The sequence below is a fragment of the Poecilia mexicana genome, unplaced genomic scaffold, assembly GCF_051168715.1.
Source record: "Poecilia mexicana isolate PSO_F unplaced genomic scaffold, ASM5116871v1 scaffold_1, whole genome shotgun sequence".
In the NCBI taxonomy this organism is placed as follows: Eukaryota; Metazoa; Chordata; class Actinopteri; order Cyprinodontiformes; family Poeciliidae; genus Poecilia; species Poecilia mexicana.
Genome location: NW_028263370.1, coordinates 2,551,783 through 2,573,384, shown reverse-complemented (window position 1 = coordinate 2,573,384; position 21,602 = coordinate 2,551,783). Strand labels below are relative to the sequence as shown.

At 39.4% G+C, this 21,602-nt stretch overlaps 1 protein-coding gene and 1 long non-coding RNA gene across 3 annotated transcripts; one reads left to right on the top strand and one right to left on the bottom strand.

Annotated features, from left to right (window-relative positions):
- The first annotated feature begins 599 nt into the window (after positions 1-599).
- On the top strand, positions 600-16,680 carry LOC106928477 (DENN domain-containing protein 1B-like). 2 transcript variants are annotated; one of them, XM_015004755.2, is made up of 23 exons: positions 600-783; positions 1,232-1,296; positions 4,098-4,141; positions 4,620-4,669; positions 4,768-4,887; positions 6,902-6,971; positions 7,060-7,140; positions 7,236-7,301; positions 8,139-8,192; positions 8,556-8,666; positions 8,904-9,004; positions 9,304-9,349; positions 9,449-9,550; positions 9,680-9,805; positions 9,913-10,014; positions 11,312-11,402; positions 11,974-12,014; positions 12,092-12,142; positions 12,227-12,274; positions 12,360-12,467; positions 12,619-12,692; positions 13,463-13,682; positions 13,755-16,680. In XM_015004755.2, the coding sequence occupies exons 1-23, from the start codon at positions 767-769 to the stop codon at positions 14,703-14,705; spliced, it is 2,739 nt and encodes a 912-aa protein (XP_014860241.2). In that variant the 5' UTR covers positions 600-766; the 3' UTR covers positions 14,706-16,680. The 2 variants fall into 2 exon arrangements, with proteins under 2 accessions (XP_014860241.2, XP_014860242.2); XM_015004756.2 differs by lacking the exon at positions 7,236-7,301 and having other exon boundaries at positions 601-783.
- Positions 16,681-16,730: 50 nt separating this feature from the next.
- Positions 16,731-21,395, bottom strand: LOC106928489 (uncharacterized). Its single transcript, XR_015762650.1, has 3 exons — positions 21,057-21,395; positions 18,797-18,883; positions 16,731-17,379 (listed from the first exon to the last, which is right to left on the bottom strand). It is a non-coding gene; the product is annotated as an uncharacterized LOC106928489 (long non-coding RNA).
- Between the last annotated feature and the right edge of the window lie 207 nt (positions 21,396-21,602).

The following is a 21,602-nucleotide window of genomic DNA, read 5'->3' as shown; positions in this document are numbered from 1 at the left end:
GTGAAATTGCTTTTTTTTTTCTTTAATTCCGTTTCAGTTTTCATCTCGGATGACAAAAAAACTTGTCAAAATGGAGACCAATACTTTTCAGATGCCTTCGAGTGACACAAGGGGGCAGCAAGGGGTCTTTGTGCAAAGTGCCTTTCTGATCAGGATGTGGATTTCTTTTGCCTCTTTGCAGCTGGTGTACATGCAGTGTTTATCTAACTTTTATTTATTTGGACAATAGCGGGGACACCTAGTCAACTGTTCTCAATAATGACGCATTAACTAACACAAGGGTGCATGACTGCACAAATCAAGTAAAACCGGATTCTCACTGACGGGTCTACGGCTGTCAGAGCTCTAAAACTGCATCAAGCCTGCATACGCTGAGCTCTTCTGTTTTTACTCTGTTCTGTTATTCACCAAACAAACAGCAGCAGGTATTGGCTAAGTAGGTCATTTTAATTTTGAGGAAGATGTCATCTTTCGGTCTTATGAGCACTTTTAAATTTAAACACGAAATTTCAACAAATTACGAGAAGTCCACATCTGAGAGGCTGTCTCATAACGCACGTCATTTACACATTGACAAGAACATATTCAGATAGATCAGGAAGTGTTTTGTCACTCTGGCGCTGACTGAGCAGACTGCTGCTTCTGCTGGCGGTCTGCCCTCCTCTGTAACGGTGCCTCATCAGAGCGATGGCACTCGTCTAGCAGAGCCCTGAGGACCTTCATCTCCTCCGGGACAAACACATGGAAACAGCCGCATTCAGGCAGGATGGGCTCCAGACTGAAGTAAGTTAGTTAGTCGGCTTATGATTTCTTTTTGTCGACCTCCATCATTTTCTCTCTGCCTCTCACTCAGTTCTTGTGGTTTCTATTAACTTCCTCTCACAAAACTGCACAGGAAGTTTAATGCAGCAACTCTTCTGCCCTTGTATTTGCTGCCACAGACATAACAGTGGACTTATTCTAATCCCTGTGTTAAGCAGATTTTATTTACTAAATTTGACATGCGTTTATCTGTATATTAAGCCTATTATAAGCCACAAGACACTTCTTTGAATGTAATAACACAGATATTTTATATTGCTCACAATCAGATTAAATTTGGAGTAAATGTCTTAGCAACTTTTTTGTATTATTCATTTTTCTATTATTAATTTCTGAATTAATGTGAACCCACACGTCAAACTCTTAACAGAAATCTCACACATTTTGGTGTTCATGTGCTTCCTGTCAGACAAAACCCCGAGCGAACTTTCAACTGGTTCTTTGAAGCGACATGCCCTGTAGCCAGAGACAAAGGTGAGGACAGCTGTAGCTTCTGGATCGGCACACACACCCATCCAGAACGGCTCACACATGTTTGGCTCTGTTCTAATAAGCACTGCTTCTGTTCATCATCTTCTATATCAGATCGTTAAAGTTCACTGAGAACAAAGAAGACTGTGGGTTTGTGGTCTCTGCTTCTAAATATGTGACTTCAAATCTCATGTAACATCTGTGTCGATTTGGTGAAGCTTCAAACTTGAAAAAAATTTCAGATTTGTTTTACTAGTAGAAGACATGGGTAAAATTTGACCATTTGATTTGGTCTGTTTTCATTGTTTTGGGCGCTACATTGTGATTTTATTCACAAAATTCCCTTTATTATACGTATATACATATAAACTGACACTGATGTTTTGTCTACTACAATGAAGTTACTCATCAGATGTTTTTCTGTCACTCTTTGTATCTCGGACTTGTCTTATTTCAACATGACTCAATGGATTGCACAAACTGAATTGCACAGTCTGAGTCATGACTCAGTCGCTACACCGGCGTTTTGACAGCGGACTTCAACATAAATTAATATTTGTACATGTGAATTGGGGGAAAAAAATGAAATATCTAAACTTTGTATGTGTGAAGCAGTTTGTGCTGTTCTGACAGTCGCACATTCTTCCTGTCATGTGATCAGAAGAAAACCACAAAGCCTTTTAAGTCACAAGTAAACCCAAGGAGAGCATCCTGTTAACTCTCTGTGAGAGCTGACAGCTGACCCGATCAGATTTCACATTTAGCCATTTTTAAAACATTTTTTTGTCTAGTAAAATTACTAATGTTTTTTTTTTTTGCCCACAATAAACTATTGATATGATTAAGTTTATATTATTTCAGTAATTCAGAAATTAGAAAAATGAAGCTTCTATATTGATTCATTAGACTGGAGATAACATATTTCAAGTGTTAATTCGTTTTAAATCTAACTTAAAGCTAATGATGGTCCAAACTTACCAAGTTAGTCCAGAAATAATACAGAAATGTTTAATAGTGAAATGTGAAGTTATGGGTCATGGCAGTCAGGGGGAAGACCTGACAGTTGATCAGCTGACAGTCCTCGACACCCTGTAGAGGTAAGCAGAAGCAAAGTGTGGTGGAAACAGCAGGTTAAAAACAGCATCAGCAGGGTTCAGAGGAAAAGCCCATTCAAGAGTTTTGGGGGAGTTTCTCGAGGTTTGGACCGCAGTGCTTCACATCAGACACACCATGTATTCGTATCCGTGGGAACGAAGATGCCTTTCTTATGTGATGTCAATCCTGAACCAGGGATAGTGAAAAGGGACAGCTCTGTAGCTCAGTGGTCCAAAACATTTTTTTTTTTAAAATGCTTTGCTTATCTTGCTTTTCAATTAGAAAAAAGGAGAGTCAGAATTCAAGCTGCTTGAGGTCCACTGTGACGTTTCCACAGTCGGTGAGGATTCGGGGAGTCACTGCCTTTTGTTTGTGTTGGTTCACAGCTGCTTACCAAGAGATATTGGAGCAGTTTGTGCTTCTGTTTGCTGACAGTCTTTACAGAAATGCTAATTTTATTTTCCAGCAGGACTTAGTATCTCATCAATGTGCTTGGCATGATTTCTTTAATGAGCATCACTGATTGGGTTGCAAACCTGGCTGACATAAACCCCAATGGATGATCTCTGGAATATATTTTGTAGCACCATTCACATATAGGGTAATTAAAACTGAGTTACAGAAAGAAAAAGGGGACAGAGTTTAAAACATAAACTAATGACACATAATCATACAACGGGAAGGAAATCTGAATACCCTTAGATAAGCTAATGAAAAATGATTAAAATAAATCTCTTAACTTTTGTGTTTGGCTGCAGCAAACAGTAACAGTTTGAGTCCTGATTCAAAGGAAAAGTCTGACTAAATGCTGCCTCACCTGATTTGGTTCTGGTTCCTGGAAACGAGGAGTAAACAGGTCATTGATAACCTGGAGGGTTTTTTACGTGGTGTATATCTGACTAGCAACTCTGAAGTGCATTTGTGACCAAGACCATTCAGTGGCTTGTAGACCATCGACAATATTTCTATTATTTTACAATCAGGGAGACAGTGCAGTCACTTAAGGACCGGTGTGGTATGATCCATGTTCCTGGTGTTGGTCAGGACTCTGGCAGCAGCATTTTGGATAAGGTGCACCAACTTGCTAATTTTTTTTCGTAAAAACAAGCATAAAATAACAGCGCACAGAAGTTATTTTGGGTCCTGTTTTGACAGGACATCCTTTATTCTGGTGATGTTTTAAGGCGGTACAGCTGGTTGATTTATTATTAGACTAGGTTAATTCTTCTAGGTTCAGTTTGAAAACAACTATATTTTTCCTTTTCTTTTTTTTTTTTTACTCTCTGCGGCCTTCAGTTCCACAGAACCTAGATCAGTTTTGGTTTTGACCTCACGTTTTTTTAAAAGAAGACGATGAGAGACACCATACCTAACAATGCAAACAAGAGCAGTGTTGATGCAACCCAGGAACATCTCAGCAGGGGAATTGTCTCCCTGCTACTCTGCATTGATGCAGTAATTAATGGAAAAGGAGCCCTTACTAAATACTGGGTGCATATTCTCTACAGTACATCACACATATGTTTTGTAGTTGAAAGAATAATACAAGTTCTAAAATAATATATATTACTGTATCTACAGAATGTTTGTGTCTGAACTGAATTAGCTTTTTTGCTGAAAATTGAACTTATTGAAATTCATTTCTGTGATGTAGTTTGTTCATTCATTTTCATAACTTTTTTTTTTTTTTTTTTGCTTTAATTTTGCAGATCCTGGAGTAAAGTTTCAGTTTCCAGAAGACTTCAGGGACGAGGTAGCCTCTGCTGCTCCAGGGAATGCGTTGTTGGGAATGTAATTTTGAAATGATCACAGCAGCTCGACTTTACTCTTCGAACACCGGACATATTTTGTGTGGCTGTTTAAGGACTCACCTTATTTAGGTCAAGGGAGTAAATAAATTGAACTTTAACAAACAATTCTTGTTCAAATTTAGGCTAAAACGGAAACCAAAAGTCAGGCTTTTTAAATCCGTTTGATCAAAACCGACAATGTTTCAACCATTTATTGACGTGTGAACATTCTTTTTTAACCTTTCGCTTTCTTTTCTTATCACATCCTCTAACTGTTGACAATGGAGACAATAATGCTTACGTTGCTCAGCGTGTAACACCGTAAACCTGAAATAGTTTCCAAAGTTGACGTGAGGCGCATGAAGCTCTCGTACTTTAACATAACCGTCTTTGTTGGTGTCTCTCGCTCCTTATTTTGCTCATTAATTGCTTTTTTTCCAGGAATCCAGTCAAACTTTGCCCAGGTTCTGCTTCCCGTACGACATCCAAAGGTGAGTATGAACTGGGTTTTCGCTGCATGACCGGTCACACCTCCCCGCCTGGTTAACTTGATCTAACTGTCCTCCTCTCACCTCGCTCGTCTGCTCAGACAGAGGGATGGGGTGGCCGTCCAGCACTTCACTTTTGTTCTGACTGACCTGGAGGGATGCCAGCGCTTTGGTTTCTGTCGCCTCACCAACAGCACACAGACGTGCCTTTGCATCCTCAGGTATGCTTTTGTCTGCATGTTTAACCTTTATTTTGTGATCCCCCTGTGTCTTTTGGACACACACACAAAAAAAAAACATGTTCTTTGAAAGATTGCCATGGAAATGTTACATTTTCTTTGCATCCCATTATTAACTTCGTACCTTACTATAAGTAACAGATATATATTAATTTTCTGAATATTAACCCCTCGAATTGCCAGTTTTTCAATAACATTTCTCTTTTGTTCTTCAGAAACAAACATTGAAAGGTTTATGTTATTTCCCATCCTATAAATTCAAGTTAAAATGGGGGAGTATGATCTTAATCAGGGAGTAATTTATTTTATTTTATTTTTTTATGCAGAGGTTTTTGTAAATAAATTGTCCATTGGAATCACCAAAGACTCTTAAAATTACACATTTTTTATGGATGTCATTGTCTTTAACATTCATAGCAAGTGTTCAGTATGATTTTTATAATTGCTGAAATCTTAGTGTTAGCAATTTGTCGTTTTTTGTTGGGGTTTTTTGCGGGTAGAGACAGGTGTGGGTAAAACTGAAAGCATAACTGTGATCAATTAAAACGCTGGGTTAAAAAAAAGGTCATTATTTCCCAGTGACGTGCGGTCAGGGGAGGCAGAGCCTGTCATCATGGAAAAATAATATAATAATAAAACCATTTATATTGCTATTTTCACCCTGTGGTTTGTACTATAAAGTATCTATTTTTTACTTAGCTTAACCAATTCTGATGATTTTTTCTTCAAAATCGCTGGATTTTCGCATTTTCCCATTCAAATGCTCAGAAGCGAAGCCCTGGGATTGCTCAACCTCTCCCTAACTGCACTGGCTGCCATTCAGAGCAAGTTCGTCCTGTCTGTACGCCAGCAATAAAATGGCTAAAAAACATTTAATATATGGACTGTTTTTCCATAATTTCGCCTATGTGTATAATGTACAGTGTTTTTTGTCACCAACTGTGTGTGTATAGTGTTTTGTCTGCGGAGGAGCGATCAGAAATGGCAGAGAACAGATTCGAGGTGAGGCAGGCAGTTCTCTTGCCTCATGGCAGGGGGCGCTCATGATCCCAGATATTGTGACTGCACAACTGCAGAGTAAGACACAGTGAGCTAGCCAAGGAGCTAGCCATACAGTAAATAAGTAAAGTACAGCGATATATTTGTTTTCTCCTCTCTTCTGACGTCAACATGAAAGACTACATTTCTACACTTAAACAGTTTTCTAAAGTGGATTTTCAATTGAAGCAGGAGATATTAACTAAAGGAAGACCAACACCGGAGCTGAAAGTTTTGCTTCGAGACAGTTTGATGATTCTCAAACAGAGTAGAAAAGACATGCCGAGGATAAACTTGGCTTTGGATGAACGGATATTTTTGTGCAGAATTAGCGGTGAATGGATTTCATTGATAGATAAAGGTAAGACAGCAATAAGATCGTTTTTTTAACGAAATGTGCGTTTTTTGAGCTACAGTTTGTATGTCTAAATAATTCAGTAAAGTAGAAGCGGTAGCTAATCTACCACAGTAATTCTTTATTAATTAAACATTAAGCCTAAAACATACTACAACAACAGACTGAATATTCTGTTCTGTGTGCAAAATTCTTGAATGTTTTTTTGGTGTTAAATCCTAAAACATGAATTGGCATTGTTGTCAGTTGCTATGGCAACGAATCTGCGTAGCTTAACGAATACAGATAACTTTGCTGTGGATCATAGCACGAAATCAATACCTACATTTCTAAGTTTCACTGAGTTAACGCGGCTATGGATGACATGTAAATGATTAGTCTTTTTGCCCTCCAGCATTGTATGCATGCGCAAAATTTCCGTGGGTCCAATAACATGGATGGTGTCTAAGTCATAAGTCAGTTCCTCACCAGCAATGAACCTCACCGCACGTCACTGTTCATTACATATTTTACAAATTATTAGATGTATTCACAAGGGAATCGATTCTTTCTTTAAAAAAAAAAAAAAAAAAAGTGATTTCATCCTGTATCGATTTCAAACAGTTATCTCCCGTGGTTCGAGGTGTTCTACAAACTTCTCAACAGTCTGGCCGACTACCTCTCTAAAGGACAGGTGAGTTCTCCAGGTCCTAACATCTAATCTCTACTCTCTCCACACTGTTGCCCGAGCATCGCGTGAACATAACCCACCTCTTCAACAGATCAATGAGATCAAGGCGCTCCTGGCTACGCTCTACAAGCAGACCATCCCGCTGGCTCCCGGATCCGTCACCCTGCAGATGGTAAATCTCTTAACTAGCCAACGAGAACCCGGGGAGTCACACTTGAGTTTGAACGTGTTCTGTCAGTGGTTTGCGTGTTGTGTTTTTTTCCTGAGGGAGAGCAGCTTTTGGTGAGCACTGAGGTGTCCCGTTCTGTTGGACACACAGAGGGACCAGAGGGGGTGAGTTAGTGCCACCGGAGTCCATGTGGCCCAGAGGCAGATCCAGCCGGGCCTGTTCAGACTAACGCTGGCTGTCTGTGCTTGATGACTTAAGCTTTTATTTTTGTGTGAACTAAAACTCTGTTGACTCACCCCTCTGAGAGATGACATGTCTATGCTGATCCTAACACAGTTAACACTAGCTAGCTTTCATTATTATCTACAGTCTGTTTAAAAACCCATGACTAATGCCTCATTATGGAAATGGTTTGTCTGAGAATTTACTCCATCTGGCTCCAAGCTACAGCTTGTTGTATCATCTTTGTTTTTGTGTTTGGGTTTCATTCCAAAATGACAAAGCCATCTCCAGCAGCTGCACATTTCTAATCCAATTCACCTACAAATTAACCCCCTGATTTTAAATAACTCTCGTGTTTCGCATCTGTGTCACGGCATGCAATGAAATGTTGATGTAGTTTTGATTGCAGCATAAATACGGTTTCTTCAGTCTGAATGCAGACTTTGCAACCGATCTTGTTAAACCAGAAGTTTAACAGGATGCATATGGTGCACCATTAGGCTTTTGCAGGAACAGACGGCGTTAATGGTTCAAAAACAGATATTTGACTCAAAGCTGTGAAAGAGAAAATTGCTCAAAAGCAGCACAGTCTGCATGTAAAAGTACAATTATTGGGCTGATAATTTTGGAATAAAAGTGGACAATGTGACAACCTTTTATTCACATATGCACCAAGATGTTAGACTACATCCACAATGCTGTAAAAAAGTATATCCTCTATTTTCTTCCCTTTTTCTTACTGTGGCTTTATGGTTGTTGTTTTTTTTTTTTCTGGACAGATTCCATATTTTATCGCTCCAGATCCAAAGAGTCTTCCTTCTATTCCTGAAAATGTGAGTATGGTTGCCTAAGTTAATTAGCTATGACTGAGTTTGAGCTGTTTTGCAAAGTCTTTTAGATTTTAGATGTGCAAATCTGATAGAGATATACTCCAAAGTCCTAGCGTTCTGCAAGTCTCAACTCGGCGAGGCTAAAGATAAATATATAAATGTATACCCTACTTTTGTAATACTCATTCATAAGCAGTTTTGAACTGTTCATGTTTCTTCCAGTTCAGGGTTTTGCCACTACTTTGTGCTGGGCTGTCTCCTAAAATCCCAAAGAAATCTATCAAAAGTTTGAGATTGTAATTTGACCAAATCTCATAAAATACCAGAACAAAACACAAACACACCCTGTCTCTTTGGCTTTGCTAGAGAAACCTGACTGAGCTGATAGTAGCAGTAGATGTCGGGAATCTCCTTCAGCTCTATGCCAGCATGCTGTTCGAGAGGCGGATCCTCATCTTCTCCAGCAAACTCAGCACCGTAAGACGCACGTTTTCATTTCCCCTTTTTGTTGCATGGTATTAACACCATCTCCAACACCCTGATCATACTCATACCTCAAACACTTATTTTTGAAGTGTGATTAGACCATTTCTAAACATAGAGTTAAAATGGCATTGCTTCATTCTGTGACAAATACAACTCTCTATACTCATTGATCACATGTGAAGTAGATAAGCATGCACGTTGAAGTTCTCCTCCATTTTGTGTGTGCAGCTAACGTCTTGCGTACACGCTCTCAGTGCTGTTTTATACCCGATGTACTGGCAGCACATCTTCATCCCTGTCCTGCCACCACATCTACTCGACTACTGCTGGTGAGAAGTCCTGTCCGTCCGTCCATCCGTCCATCCTAACCCCAACACTAACACACCAATCCGCCTGCACGTACACTGCGAAAACACAAAATCTTAAGTGACATAATTTGCCAGTAGATCTAGCATGTTTAAAACAACATCCTGCGTCTTGCTAAAAAGCTTCTTGTAAGTTAGTTTTGTCTTATTTCAGTCTTTGCTGTAGAAACCAGACAGAAGATACATGGCAAGGTTTTGTGTTTTTGCAGTGTGCCTGTTTACCTGATGACAGAATAACGTGATTTCCTTTTTTGCGGTTACAGTGCGCCCATGCCTTATCTGATTGGAGTCCACACCAGTCTTTCGGAGGTAACCGAGTCGCTCACATCCCCCCACCAGCTTTATTTGCAAGTTGATCAAGTTTATTCTTACTGCCTGTCTTCTCGACAACATATTTCCATCCATTAGCGGGTGAGGAGTCGTGGGTTAGAGGAAGTGGTTATTCTAAATGTTGATACAAACACTCTGGAAACCCCCTTTGATGACCTTAAGAAGATACCTGCAGATGTGGTAAAAACACATATTTATTTAATATTTATTGTAATTTCAGCGAGTTGCTTTGTGTTAGTTGAGCATGCCAGCTGTTTCATGGATAACATCAGGCAGATATCAGCAGGTTTCTTCCATTTATGTGCTCAGATGTCCGGCCTGAAAGTCTGCTTGAAGCGGCAGGCAGTGTCTCCTGGCTGTGGTGTTTCTCGAGCTTTCCTGAAGGCTCAAGCTCTGCTGTTCGGAGGCTACAGAGATGCCCTGCAGGGCGACAAGGTCTGTCAGTCACTGCGGTTTGACTAGTTAACACCAATGTTCTCCTTGCAATTGCAGAATATATTTGTTGTGCTTGCTGGTCATTCTATATGCGTCTCTCTTCACAGGAAGGTGACATTTATTTCTGTGAAGAGGTTTTTTTGGATCACAAGTCTACCAGCATGAAGCAATTCCTGCAAAGCGCCATTCATTTGCAATTCTTCAAACAGGTACACAGCGACCTCTGCTGGGCATGTTTCCTGAGTCTTAAAGCGAAAAATACAATAAAACTTTGCAGTCGATTAATTGATTAATTGATGAGACTGCAAATCTATTAAGTTTTAGAAATACTGTATGCACCGTGCTCGCCAGAGTGGATAATAAGAGCGCCTGTAAATGTATGGATTTCGATCGCATATAAGGCAGGAAAGTGAACTCTATGGCGTCATCCCGAACAGTGCCACCTACTGGACATCCAGTGGAATTTCACAAAATATGTCTGGAGACTCATTTGACAAGTCGCAGAGCATCTCAGGAACACAATTCATGACAGACTTGTAGAATAAAATAAATAAAAATAAAATGAATTAAATTACCCATTATCAACTAAGGTCCTCAATAATTATTAAAAGTTTTAAGAATGATGCAATTGAGAGGAAATCGCATTTAATGATGTGAATTACTGTCTTTACTGGTATGACTATATTATTCTTGATCATTTACAAACAAAAAAAAACCCCAACTTATTTTTACTATTAAACTGCACCGTCTAGTAACCAAAACAGTATTAAGATTACTTCAATGGATAAATCTAAAGAGAGAGGGCTAAGAAGATGAGAAGCATTTAATTTAAAGAAAAGGAATTATGTTGTACTTTTAATCAATATAAAATATTATAAATTAATTTGTCACATACTTATTTCAAAGTCTAGACACATATTTTGCACCTGAGTGAACATGATGGAAAAACTCTTTGAAAAGTGCTTGTTTAAAAGGATTTGATTTTTTTTTTCACTTATAGTTAAACTCAGCATTAGTCCTGCCTAAGGCATATTTAGATGTTAAATATTTCAATTCAACCAAGTACTTATGCCTCTTGTCATCACCCTAATCTTTAGATTCCTTGAAAAATTCTTACTGCGACAGACTGGCGACCTGTCCAGGGTGAACCCTGCCTCTCGCCCAGAACATTAGCTGGAGATAGGCACCAGCAACCGTCCCGACCCCACTGAGGGACAAGGGTGTAAAGAAAATGGATGGATGGATGGAAAAATTCTTACTTTGGTCCATTCCAGGACATTAATGTTACTTCCAACCTGAAGAAACATGGTGGTGAAGTTAAACGATTGCTTTAAATCCAAAGTCCTAAATGGGTATGAATGAATAATTTTGGACTAAACTGTTAGAAATAAATACTGAGGCAAATTTTCATAATCCATGCAAGCTAGCAAGGTTGATTGTTAAAAATGATTCAGATACCGGTGTTTACGTTGGTCTCAAAGCTGTTTCTCCACTTGTTTGTTTCAGTTCATTGACTGTCGCCTGGATGTTCTTAACAAAGGGAAAGAACTCGATGACCTTTTCGAGGAAGAGATAACAAAGTGTGAAGCAACAGCAGGTGTGTATCCGTATGTCTTGCGGATGTCACAAGGCAGATTTTTTTATTTTCTTTTTTTTTTGTCATTTTAGGAATATCCTATCGCGATCACCTTTCATAAAATCAATACCATGTGTCTCCTTTTGCGGTAAAATAAGACAGTACATTTTATGATTTTTAAATTACTCATCAGTGACACTCTGGATGCTGGAGTGTCTATTTTTTGACAGACATTTTAACCATTTGACTTGATGTAGTCAACAGTTTTTGTAAACCTAAGTTATGCTCCTTCTGCTGAATAGCAACGTTGGCGCTAGCATCTCTGTCTGATATGACTTGTTGTTGATACGTAATATATTTGGACTACCTGGTGTTTAAAATGCCAAAACCAAAGACAGAACAGCAGCTATAGAGATTACAAGCTACTGACAGATTAATCAGGGGCTAAAAAAACCTATAATTTAAAGAAGAAGTCATGAATGAAGTCAATACTTGACGTCAGATTGGGACTTCCCTTTTATGTGAATATATCTTTTTCATATTGTTGAATTAAAACTCTTTCTTTTGGATTTTTTTTTTCTTTTTTTTTTAGGAAGAGGCAAATCTTATCAGCAGTTAGTTGGCAATTTAAAGGTAAGTTCATTTGACTACATCTGTTTTCCTTATTGGCCAGGAAAGTCCTAACATTCATGTCGTTGTACTTCTAACAGAAAGGGGGCGGCGCTCTCATCCTAAACATGAAGACCAAAGCAAACATGAAGGTGAGTCCAGATGTGACTGGGCTTTAAGGGAGGACAGCTCCGTGTTGCGGGTGCCGCCTAACTTTTCATTGTTGTCTCTAACAGACTAAAGGTCTCACCAAATCCGGTTTGAAAAACCTGCTGATTCACAAGGTAGGCTCGTGTTCATGTAGGCAAACGCTTTGATTCACCCGAATGCTGCTGGCTTCTCTTACTCACTTCACCGTGTGTCATGCAGGTCCACCATGAGGACCGCAGCCTCCAGAGGGGCGGATCGATGTCGCACCGCCGTGTCCAGTCTGACAGCTTGCAGAGCCGCCTGCCCATCACACAACACTTTGGAAAAGTAAGACTTTTTGTTGTTGTTGTTGTTTCCAGCAAACAAATCTACATCTGAATCAAGTTAAATGTGTAAGACAGACAGTCCCGTTTTGTGCCGTCTTCCAACTGTTTTTGTTATATTTTCTTTTTCTGGTCTTGGTTTTCTACTCCATTAGTCACGGCCTCGCCGACCTGCTCAGAAAATCAGAGACAAGGACGTCACAAAGGACACAGAAGATCTCTGGGACAGGTGGGAAATCCACTAATACACCTTTAGTCTCCTCAAACGGTCCCCAGTTTTAAAGCTCCAGCCAAGGGCCAAACGTATAACTAAAAGGTCTGCTTTATTTTGTCAAAAGTGGAAGATAGGCTTAATTTATTTTTTTATTGCAAAATGAATATGAAAGCCTGTTGCAGCCATGTTTAAATTACATTTTTAAAATAATTATTTTTACTGTTTTTCATCAAGTTCCTGCTCTGTAGAACATAAATACAATTTAATATCAGTGTTTGTGATACTATTTAGAAACGTCAGGACATTAGAAGAACCCAACCAGGAAGTCTATTGAGAACCTTTGGTTATATTTTTAAGAGATGTTTTTTCTTTTCTTCACATAAACAATATATGCGGATGTAGGGAACATGCATTGATCATATCGATCCAACAAAATGGGCCCAAAGTAAAACAGCATGACGTGGCCAAGTGAAGACCAACTGCTGACATCTCTGACATATGCAAAGGGAAACTAGTTTTTTTATCTCTTCCCTTTTTCGAGGTTTTGTTTCCACTTTATGATTCCAACACATGACAGTCTGTTGCTCTGTTTAACGAAGCCACACATAAAATAACCTAGAATGCTGTCTCTGGAAATAAAGAGTAAAAAAAAAAAAAAACCCAACTGATTCATTCATTTACTAAATAATTTCTCAATGCAGTAGATGAAGCATTTCATTTGACACCTGCTACGCATATTTATATTATAATATCACTATTTCTAACTTCTTATTTTTTGTTCTCAGTGAGGAGAACTCGAGGCTCGCTGGACAGCCTGACTCCGAGATTCTGAAGGAAGAAGAAGAAGACGAAGTCGATTCACCGTTATGCGACTCCGAGGAGATGGATCTCCTGGGGGAGATCTTTGACACTCTTAGCTCGCGCAGCTCCCACGACCGAGGCCTGTTGTATGGCACTCGCAGCCTGGATTTGTTTGGACCAGACAGCCATGACTACATCATTAAGGTAAATCAGTAAGGAAGCGATCAGCACTCCCGCTTGGAAGTCAGTTCTAATTCTCTTTTATGTGGTTGTTAGCGTGTTCCAGGCAACCCCAGCCAGGAGAGCCTGTCTCTGTCCATCAGCGGCAGCGGCAGCTTGCACAGCTGGAATCTGGAGACCACAGAGGAGCTCTCGGATCGGACGGAGGACTCGGACTGGCACGGCCTGGACAGCAGCTTGCCGGAGGAGGAGGGAGCAGGATGTCTCCTGGTGGCAAGTGAGGTCGCCGAGCACGAAGCGAAACAAAGGGAGGTCAGAGAAAAACAGAGAGAATCTGATGGAGAAATAAATGAGAAGCAGGAAATAACCAACAGCGATAACTTTAAGGAAGTGAAGATAGAAGAGGAGCCAATTAAAGAAGACATAGCAAGCTTTGGGGAAAGCTCGCAAGAAACGACTGAAGGAAAAGAAGACGAAAGAATGAAGGATGACAGGAAAGATGAGGGAACTCAGAGCGAGGAGGTAGCTGTGTTACAAGAGGAGGAAGGGAAAACGAATAGCGTGCAGGAAAATGAGACAAAAGAAGAAATGAAAGAAACACAGAAGGATACAAATAATGATTCTACAGAAACATTGAACTTAAAGTGTGTGAACAGAGAAGACCTGCCGTTGAATTCGGTGGGAGAGCCGCAGAATGACGCTACAGTCCCACCGGAGCCTGACGACGATACCGCCGAGTCTAAACCGCCTCCATCTGAGGAGAAAGAGAGTGATAAAACCCCAAAGAAGGAGGAGCAGGGGCCCCGCGTGACCTCCCCTCCTCCCAAAGTCCTTTCCGCCGTAGCGCGCTTCCAGTGTCAGCCACACGGCCAGCAGGGATTTCAGCTCAGGTCCGTTTCTAAGAACTCTGCCGAGCCTGCGTTGCGATGCAGAGAAAAGGTACAGACTCCATGTGAGTTGGACGCAAACAGAAACGCAGAGGCGTCTGAGGAGGAAGACCGCCCTCCGATCAAAGTGTCTGAACTGAAGAAGAGATTTGAAGCTTGATGGTAACATCTCAGTTTTCACTGGTTTAGGTGGAAACCCAAACATCCCCATCAACACTTTCCAGCTCAATGGGATTCCAAGATGCTCCAAAGGCAGAAGGGGGTTTCATGCAAACAAATACCCAAAGTATCTCTTTGCTAAGCTAAGAGGCAGGTCCATTAGCTTTATTGAAGATGAAGGAAATAGGAAACAGTAAATATTTTTGGTTTTAGAAAGGGCTCAGGATCAAACTAAAGCATCATTATTAACTCAAAAAGAAAAAAAAGATAACACTTTATTTGAAGGGGTGTGCATAAGACTGACATGACACTGTCATAAACACGACATAACATCTGTCATGAACATAAAGTCTTTATGAATGTTTATGACAGTTGTCATGAAGTGTCATTCGGTAAATAATGACACTGTTAATAGAAAGTTGCTCTAAAAGTTCCATTAAAAGTCCATTAAAAGTCCATTAAAAGTGTCAACTTTGCATGATTTTGTAAATTATGATAATTTAATGTAAAGTTGCCATTTTTAATGGACTTTTAATGCAACTTTTTGAGCAACTTTGCATTAAAAGTGTCATTATTTACCGAATGACACTTCATGACAACTGTCATAGACATTCATAAAGACTTCATGTTCATGACAGATGTTATGTCAGTCTTATGCACACCCCTTCAAATAAAGTTACCAAAAAAAAAAACCAAAGAAAATGTTATTTATGGCATTCATTGAACCGTTAAACTCTCAGGTTGGAAGTTGCAGGTTTCAGTGGTTGCTAGGATCTCCGTCCCTATTGCTTCTGTTTTCTATTTCTTTTTTAAATTGCTTGAACTGTTTGACCTCATCCTTTCCAAGCAACATAAATTGAAACTTAAGTGACGTTTCAAAGCCAGGAACCAGACGGGCTAAAGCAGTGGTTCTCCATCCTGTTCCTCAGCACTCATTGTCCTCCAGGAATTTGAGTATTCCCTGTTCCCACATCCATCCTAATCTGCTCAATCTGGGATTGGGTTGCTGTGGGCAGCAGCCTAAACAGAGAAGCACAAGGTGCTCCATGGTCAGCTGAGAAACATTTAGTCCTGGGTCTTCCCAGAACACCTCACCAGGGAGGTGAGGGGTGATGCTGTAATCAGGTGTGCCAAAGAAGAGACATCTAGGACAGGAAGGACAATGTGGATCAGGACTGAGAACCACTGAGCTGAAGGGATCGCTTGGATTTTTTGAGTCAAGTTCTGTGAACTTTTTAGCAAACATTTCCATACCTGTAAAAATACATAATAGAACCAATCAGCCATATCCTTACTCTAAGTGAGTTAGAGGAAGGATATGGCCTCACCATTTAACCTCAGTCTGCACGGCTCTATAGCAGAGTTAGCAGCATGTTGAAAAGTTTTAAATTTAAATTGTATGGCTACCAAAGGGAAGAATAAAAACCTACATTGGAGCTGAAAAAATTACTTTCAGGAGGTTTCCCCAGCCTCTTCCACCAGTGAATGATCAGCCTGATTGGATAAACTAACTTTAAGATGCTGTGCCTTTCAGAGGTTTTGTGGTTTGGTGAAAGTCTTATTTGGATTTTAAAAAGTCAGTCAACTCATTGTGAGAATTGGTGTTTCTGCCACATCACTCAGCAGAGAAAAGTCAAACTTAGTATTTTGTGCAAATGTTGACTCAAACACCAATGCTGCATTTAAATCGTTTTTTTTTTTTACAGGTAAGGAAACTTGGTGATAATGGTACAAGAACCACAAGTCAAAAAAGCAAAAAAAAAAAAAAAAAGGAACTTATCCCTTTAAAAGCACTGTTGTCTATTTTTTTTAACTTAAATGTGAAAATGCCATTTATTATAAACATGTAAAGTGTATTTTTTAGATTTGTAGAACATTAGTTTCTTTCCTGCACAAACTGACATTTTTAAAAATGACCTTTGCAGTTTTGTGGACTGTTCTCACACAATTTGAATAAATAGCTTTAATAAACAAAACATGCCCATTGAAAGTGTCTTTTTAACCAAGCAAAAATGAAAAGGAACAATTCATTTGCACACACTGGTTTTAATCAGACGCTTTGCACACCATGTGTGCACACTTGTTCGACATTAAGCCTTTGAATACGATATATAAAAAGTGCATTCCAGTTAGTGTCTTAGGAAAACTAATATGCAAAACATAAAAAATATTTTAATGTGCCTTTAAATACAAAATGCACTGCAGCTCATATTTTAGTGGTAGAAAAAGTGAGTAGTGTTTAAATAGGAAAACTGTTAGCAAACTCTCCACTTCTCTTCCCTCCGTGAAACGAGTGACGGAACGCTCCGATTGTTCGGTCGGTCCATTTGTTTTCACCCAGGATGAAAAAAAGTGTTTGCATGATCTGAAAACATTTTGGTGCAGAGAGCATCCGTTTGTGAGACACACACCACAGTAACATCAAGGGTATTCAATCCATGTCTCTTTATATAAGCCGCTCTTCTTTGGGCAACGGTAAAGGCAGCCTGGGCCTCTCGGGCGCGGTTGCTCTCGATTGCTTCTTCTCCTCTGCGCTGGGTCTGTACTTCCCCTCCATCCTTCTTTTCTTCCGTATGACGCACAACAGAAGCAGCAGGACTAAGGTGAGCAGGGAGAACAAGCTGAAAACAGACGCCGACATTGCAGGTAGGATCGACATCTGCGTTGTGCAGCGCCTGGGAAGAGAAATCACACCAAGGTCAAGTGGACATGCAGGCAAAACAAGAGAGGACTTTCTAATTTAAAAACGGTGTTCAATTTCACAGTTCCTTGTTTTATGTGCGGAAGCACTCCGAGGTAAACAGAACAAGCAGCAATCAATCCTGTACTCAGCGTTTTTGAGCCTGTACAAGTGTTTACATTTTGTTGGCCTCAATTTTAATGTAGAGAAACAGGAGCTGGTCATTTGGGGCACCTCGCCAGTTTGGACTTTAGGGCATTTAATGCTCAACTTTTGGTACAAAAAGAAACTTTGCCATTGGACCACTTGTATCAACCATGACGTAATGAAAACTTTCCACAACTGTATATGAACAGGTCTCACTACTTTGAAAAAGAGCTTTTCAGTAGGTTACATTAACTTTTCACTAGTCTGTGCAAAGTTTCCAGTATCATATGTGGAAGAGTTTCATATAAAGAAGCCAATTTTGTTTAATGTAGCAGGAACCATCAGAAGCCATCTTTGACATGCACCAGTTAAGCCACAGGTTTAAAAGGTGGTAAACCAGTAGGTCAAAAATGTCAGCGCGTCAAAAGGGACCATCAACCAGTTCCTTAAACACACACACTTCACTAAATCCAAATATTTTGTTGCAACAGTTGGTAAAACCGCCAGGGAAAATATGGATAGAAGAACTTTAAGTGAAGCCAGAAGATAAGTCTTGGGATTAAAAAAAATAATGAGATGTAGTTTGTGAAAATAAAATAAAACTCTGCTTTCATGCTGATCATTAACTGATTTGTACGTAGTCTCAGGTGAGGAACCGCCTTACTTCTCTAAATAATACCGAAACGGTAATTTATCAGATACTGCTGCAGTTTCCATGAGCATACAATAATGTTTAACTTGTCACCACACAAGACTACATTCCTGATAATAAATCAAACAGCTGCAGCTGATCCAGAACGCTGCTGCTCGCGTTCTCACTAAAACCAGGAAGATGGAGCACATAACACCAGTTTTAATGTCCCTACACTGGCTCCCTGTAGCTCAGAGAATAGACTTTAAAATACTGTTGTTAGTTTATAAATTGGAACAAACTTCCAGAAAACTGTAAAACAGCTGAAACACTGGGTGCCTTTAAATCTCAACTTAAAACCCACCTGTTTAGAGCTGTTTATGGCTAAATTAGGGTTAGAGTGTGGGTTTTGATGTCTTCGATGGTTTTATATTTACTTTTCATCTATTTATTAATGTCACACTGTTTTTATTTCTTCTTTATGTAAAGCACCTTGAAATGCGCTATACAAATAAAATTTGATTGATTGATTGTTTGGTGGACCCAGTCAAACTGGTCTTTCAGTGAGCAATTTTTCCCAACAGATTTCCTATGCAGGATTAGATCAAATGGGATAAAAACAGATTCACCTCACCTTAAGGGAGAATACGAAGTATTTGTGAGGCCTGTGCTGCCTTTAATCTTACATCTGGACCAAGTAGATGGTGTAACAGTGGAGCACCTGAAAGTACAAAAATACAAAAGATTAATATAAATGCTTGGTTGGGGGGGGGGGGGGCTCACCGTAATGGACATGTTTAGTGAAGAAAGCTTAGCTAGAAAAGATGAGCAATGCTTTAGTGAGTTATAATGTGGGCCTAAACTGAATGGGTACCAATACGTAGGACATGTTTTGTGTTCCCCCCTCCCCCAATGAAATAATACATTTATCAAAGTGTATATCATCTGCTTGTTTATGTTAGGGTTAAAATATTCTAAGATATTTTAGAAAATTTAAGATTGAATATGTTAAGTAGCTAAATAAGGGAAACAGACACAACAAAAGACAAAGCTGCCCAATGTTGCAATTTTCAAAACGCAAATCTGGAAGTGCAAAAGGAAAAAATAAACATCACTTAAGAGGAAGCGTGAGCATGGAAGAAGATCGAAATCGCTCAAGATACCAAGTGACTCAGACTGAAGATATGGCAATTTGACTTAACAGATGACAAGTCACAGAGCAGAGCAACCATTCAACAAACGCCAAGACGGCTGAACGGTTCAGTTGTTTAAGAAACGCAACAGTCAGAAAACCATCCTGCAGGTCAACGCAGTAGGAAAGAGGGACACAATAAAGTCCAGAAAACAATCATTTAATTTGAAACCGATTAGAAAAAACACATCAAAAAAGAATGAGTGCTCATAAACAAAAGAAAGACTTAACACACAATGCTGAATTTTCCATTGAAGAAAAATACCTACAGAAAGTATGTTTTGCACATTAATGTGTTTGTGTTGGCTGTTGTTGTAGTCTTTAGGTCAGTATTATCACCAAAAACAGCAGCAGTCAGACTCAAAGATAAACAGCCAGAAGAAGAAGAAGCAGAAAGACAGAACTAAGATCTTTGAGAGAAGATAAACCAGGCAAACAAAATTGAGGAAGTTTTTCATTATGATAAGTGAATATAAAATACTAAATAACTGCCCACCTTTTATAACTCTGTTCCAATTCAGATTTGCTGCCTTCCCGGAATAAAGTAAAGAAATTTTCACCACCCTCCACGAGCATTGATTCCCACTGTAACTGAACTGCATTGGATTCAATTCCACTGAGCGTGCAAAATTGCATTTGCAAAGGATGGTTGGATTGGAAGCAAAATTTCATAGGATATTGCCTTATTTGGTCCCAACAATTGTGATACCGGTGATTCTCTTAATACTAGCAATTACACTGCCTTTTACTCATATATTGGGAAAAAAAAATGAACTAAACTTAAAGACTGAATTTTCCTTAACGCATCAGTGCTGATGATGAATTACCAAAAGAGGAAGAAACAACTCATTTAAAGCGTTTCACAAAACTTTACCAAAGGTGCCAAAAGGTGTGGCACAATGTTAAATGCAGGATACTTGTATGCAGAAAGTTGTGTATTTAGTCTCATAATGTCTTGACATTTCTGTTTTTTAACATTTGCACTATAACTTTTAACCGTTTGAAAGATTTTCATATAAAATTTATTTCAGTAAGATTGACACGTAATAAATCAGCTTCTACAAAAACACAGTTTTTAGACATTCTGAATTGGAAATTTCTATAAAATCCATCAATAGTCATGTCATACTTCAGCACATTGTCCACAAATTAATCAGTCCGTGTAAGATATTAGCTAAGATATTACCGTGTAAGATATTAGCGTGTAAGATACAATAAGTCACTTTCATCGTCCGCATCCTTGATAGAAGAAAATAAAAGAAAAAGACCCAATTCCTTAAAGCAGCGGAAGGATATCACACCGCTCAACGGTATTGATGATACCAGCAGGTTTGCGTGGGTAAGTAAAAGTCAACACTCACCATTAATGTTGTGACAAGCAGGAGATACAATAAGTCACTTTCATAAAGCACTAGTTTGTTTCAACAGAAAACAGAAGTAGATATGCTGTGTTCTCTCTCACAAAGATCCTCTCGTAAAATTAATGACCCTCCTGCAAAGGTTTTAAACTCCCACAGGCGGACGCATGTCTCCGCTGAGGGTGGGAGGAATGCCGCAGATCCTGCTCCGCCTGTCTGACTACCTGCTGATTCCTGCGCAGGTGAGACTGCTGCTGATGACACGTGAAACCGCTCACGGACAACAGACACCACGGAGTTCCTCTACCAAGCGCCAGGTTTAGCTGCAAAGTGACGGCAGTTACCTGCAGGCCAGCGAGAGAGTCCAGGTGAGACCGCAGCCGCAGTGGAGACTCCTGGGTTAAAGCGAGGAGGTCCGCAACACCGACAGGAATCATTGTGCGTTAGCCAGGTGTGGAAGCGATACTGGTTTCTCCTTCCCTCTCTCGCTCACCTGTCTGCCGGATGTAAATTAGCGCGATCACGTGTTCCACCCCAGCCAATCAGAGTCAGCTCGCCTTTTTTTTTAATCTTGGGTTTGTATGTTTTTTTTCTCTCCTTTTAGTGAATTTGTGATGGCGTGTGTTGTTTTAACGCAACCCACAAAATATTATTTGAGTAATCATTTATTTCACTGTCGTGTAAATAAATTTGCTACATGTAAAGTGAAGTATTTTGTATGGAAACACGTTTCATTCAAAACTGAATAAATAAATGTTGTTATCGAATTATTAAAATGAATGAATTGTACTCATGAAATTAAACTAAATGGATTTGTAAAATATATAAGTAAAGAAATGAATACTGAAATAAATACTGAAATAAATTAAAAAGAATCAAGGAAAAATATT